Below are 4,100 nucleotides of genomic sequence, written 5' to 3' on the forward strand. Positions count from 1 at the left end.
GGGATCAAAAAGACACTTCAACCCTGTTTTTACTCAGCGTGCTCTTTGCCCAATCAGTGAGAGTTTCTTGTCGCTCTCTATATGTACGCGCTCACTCGAGACACTTAAAATCGGTGAGAGTGTCTTTTGCGCATGTATGTATGTGTGTTGCGCGCTTGCACTAGTATTAAAAATTATATAATTTTCGCTACCTGCTGTCGCGTCAGCGCGGTATGTACGCCAGTACAGACAGCCCTTATTTTCCGTTTTTTCACATACATTTCACGCCGTTCTCTGATATGTATATTCCTACGCATTAACGTCCCAGCAAGTGACCATTTCTATCTCTATCACCCTTTCACGCTTTGCCTATCATGAAATAAAGCAACAACAGAAAAGACACTCACTGTGCTTGAACGCAAATCGTTTTTGCTCACTTTCCGAGGCTCAGTTGAAGAGCGCCGAGCAAAAAAATATCCCTTTCAGACTGTTGTCGCAAGAGCGCTTCGTGTGTTCGCTCACCGATCAACATAAAACAGAAAACACGAGTGAAATCGGTTTGAAGTGTTCTGTTCAGAGAGTGAGTGAGTCTGTATAATATTTCCCTGTTATTTCAGTGAGCAGACAGCTTGTGAAATTTTGGTTGAGCATATTTTCGGAGCTCTGGTTGTAACTGTTTTTTATTGGCTTTTGCAAAAGCAAAGCAGCTAAGGGACTTGACTTGACTTGACTTTCAACTGGACGACATGGAGTTGAACGCTGAAAAGCTGGAGCAGCAAAATTGAGGAGGCATAAAAGTGGCCACAGATCTGACAGGATTAACGCGTATCTAACAGTTTTGCTGGTCTCTGGCTCGAGCTCACGTAACTCCACGTCGAGCCTTAAAGCAACTACCCGAGAGTATCAACCACAGTCACCACGATGCTCCCACTAGGGGGATGAGCAGCCTTGGAAACTGATGATGAGGCAGTTGGTGAGCAATCAGATGAGACAGATGGTGAGCAATTAGATGAGGACGAGGAGGAAAACACGCGTCCCGGACCTAACGCCACATCCCAAGAAGGAACTGGCGAGGCAAATATCGAAAGGTAAACGCTACGATGGCGAATCAACGGGCACTAAGTCCAGTGTCATCAAGAGCGTTATATACGCTACGTATGCTATGTATATGTTTAATAAAAATCAATATACTAATTGCAATTGTAAAAATACATGTGAGTTGGCTATGCTGCTAAATTCTAAAGAATTACTAGTTACCAAAATTTAAACATTTTCAAATTGTGAAAATGATTTTAGATTTAGTTGACTTCAGCCTACTCTAATTTTTTTATTTATATATATATTATGCTTATATATGAACGATGGGCTGTAAGTAGGCGCTGCTGCTAAATTCAAAATGTACAAAATATTAAATTTAAACAAATCAAATATCAGCTATATAAAAGTTGACTGCATGGACAATTAAAATAAATAAACTGCATTTGATTTGAGCCTACTTTAGAGTAATTTTTATTTGCCTTAAACGGTTTCTAAGCCATAGCGCTAACAGGTTAGTTTGAACTGCAGGTCCAAGGGCGCGTCTTCACCTGCTTGTTGTTGGCCAAGTTAGCCACTGACTGTGGCTGCTGCTGCTGTCTATGAGAAGCGCATGCACTTGGCCTTTTGGGTGTAGGTGACAGCGCCGTATTCCTCGACTATTTGATCGATGGCAATCTTGTTGAGATTCTCGAGATAGAGGCGGGTCTTGCGCGATTGTATGATGTAGCTGATGACGTCATGCATGTTGGTGAAGAACAGGAAGCCAGCAGTGCCGCAGCTGAGATCCAGATAACGAAAGCGATTCACATCGCATGTGCAGCCGTCATAGAGGAAGTAGATAAAGTCGTTGTTGTTATGGAATCGGAACACCACATAGTTGCCCCATGGCGCCATCACAAAGACGCGCTCCGCACAGCGAAATCCGGCGCGCAGCAGCTTGCAGATGCTATCATAGCAGCCGTTCTCGGACCCAACCACAGCCATCGTCTCGGGTATGCGCAGGAGGGCGGGGTAATGATTGGGCTGGGCGCGCAGCACGTCGTGTGGTCCGGTGGATTCGGGGCACGGATCCAGCGGCTGGATCATCTTCGGCGGCTCCGGGCATGGCGGGCATTCTACGGGCGCTGCCGCCAGTGGTGCCAATATGGTTGTCTTCTTCTTCTTCTTTCCCTTGCCCTTCTTGCCACCCTTCTTACCCATGTTGCTGCTCTAGCTCAAGCTACTAAGTCCTACTGCAAGCCCCTCAACAACTTTTGCTCATCATTTGCCTGCAAGCCGCTCCCGATTAGCATTTGGGCTAAGCAATTGGCCCAATGGGCAGTTGTTGCCACTCACCTGCAAACCTTTGCGGTTCAACGCGCTTTCAAAATACTTTTTTCTTTAATTTTGGTTTAGCACAATTATAAAGCCGAAATAATTTTTTTATGAGAAAAATAAAATTTTTGAAAATTTATTTTCCGAGATATTTATTTTTGGTTGTACGCAGGCACAAACAGTTTTGTTTCTGAGGCCCAACTGTGAGCCCTAACGAGAGCTCTCTCCAACTACTGACAATGGGCTTCAGGCCTATTTTGATGCCACAAATTTTCAACTCGAAAAATTCTTCAAGCCGCCGAAACGTTGTCAGCTAAATTTCTTAGCATTTATAAATGGCTAAAAAAAATTGTGTAAAAAATATTTTTATCAGCTAAAAATATTTGCTGCTAGCTAAGCATTTTTTTCTAAATTTAAATAATGAAACAAAGTTTTGCATTAATTATTTGTAGCAGCTAAAGATATTTTAAATATATGGTAGGCAACTTTTTATGGCTAAATTTTATTTTAATTACTTTTAGCATTTTAAACTGTAGTATTATACATTTTTTAATAAATATTTTTAGTGTCTGCAAACATTTTGTTGGCCTATGAAAATTGTAAACAGTTAACAAAATGTTGTAATAATTATTTTTAATAACTTAAAAAATGGTAAGGTCTGGTGAACAGTTTTTAAAAGATTTAAGAACATGTAACAAAATTTTAATAATTTTATTGTATATTTTTATATACATATGGAGCTTCGTAAAATATTTTGTTGATTAATAAGCAATTCATAAAATATATAAGAACATGGAATAAAGTATTGCACTATATCAATTTAAAAACAAATTTTCTAAGAATTATAGGCATAAAACAAAGTGTTGTTAAATTTGTTAAATTAATGTAATGAATATTTTTATTGCTGGTTAAATATTTCAATTAAATTAAATATCTCCTATGCTCTCAAGAATTTGCTATTAAATTTAAGAAATGCTCAGCTTGTTTATCAATAGTTTATTAAAATTATTAAGTGCTTATGGCAGGCACTGCTTTTATTTACACAGCTGTTCTAGCGCCGCCGCTCGACTGTCAGCTGTCAACTTGCCACTTGCCACTTGCCACTCGCCACAGCTGCCACAGCAGCAGCCAACACTAACTCTATACAGTATCTAACCAAAAATCAAACTGTCTGGCTTGCGCATCTGAATTCATGTTGAGCTGCAATTTAGCGGCTTGTCAAACTGATAACTTTAGCTGCTGCCACAGCAGCAACAGCAGCAGCCACAGCAACGGCAACGGCAACAACTGACCAAACATGCAACGCCAATTAATTAAGCAGCGCGCCAAGGATTTGACAACGCGTCTACGGCCCAGACACATTCTTAAGCAATCGCGCATAAAGCAAAAGCATGATTGCAAAAGGATGCTCAACAGCAACAACAACAACAACAACACCAACAGCAGCTACAGCTAAGCACAGAAAAGTGAATGGCCTGCCGCAAGCAATTTAAAGTGTTGCCTGCGAAGACCCTTGCCATAGTAAGTAAAAAAAAACTTAAAAAAATAAATACCGCAAGACTTGGTAATAATTAAAACTCAACAAACTGCAAGCCAACAAATTAGAAAATGTTGGAAGCTTGGCTACTCTTAGCTTAAATTTAAGTAAGCAAGCAGTCAAGCAATATTTTAGTTGTAAGCCCATATTTTATGCATTATAATTGGTTTATTTAAATAAATTTGAGCTCATTGTATGCCCTTTATATTGCATTTCTTCATTATTTTTTTAT

General features: G+C 39.8%; 1 protein-coding gene across 1 annotated transcript; it reads right to left on the minus strand.

The window, feature by feature from the left end:
* Window positions 1-1,459: 1,459 nt before the first annotated feature.
* LOC108605956 lies at window positions 1,460-2,492 on the minus strand. Its single transcript, XM_017995776.1, has 2 exons — window positions 2,353-2,492; window positions 1,460-2,285 (listed from the first exon to the last, which is right to left on the minus strand). The coding sequence occupies exon 2, from the start codon at window positions 2,215-2,217 to the stop codon at window positions 1,615-1,617; it is 603 nt and encodes a 200-aa protein (XP_017851265.1). The 5' UTR covers window positions 2,218-2,285; window positions 2,353-2,492; the 3' UTR covers window positions 1,460-1,614.
* Between the last annotated feature and the right edge of the window lie 1,608 nt (window positions 2,493-4,100).

Source organism: Drosophila busckii, chromosome X, assembly GCF_011750605.1.
Source record: "Drosophila busckii strain San Diego stock center, stock number 13000-0081.31 chromosome X, ASM1175060v1, whole genome shotgun sequence".
In the NCBI taxonomy this organism is placed as follows: Eukaryota; Metazoa; Arthropoda; class Insecta; order Diptera; family Drosophilidae; genus Drosophila; species Drosophila busckii.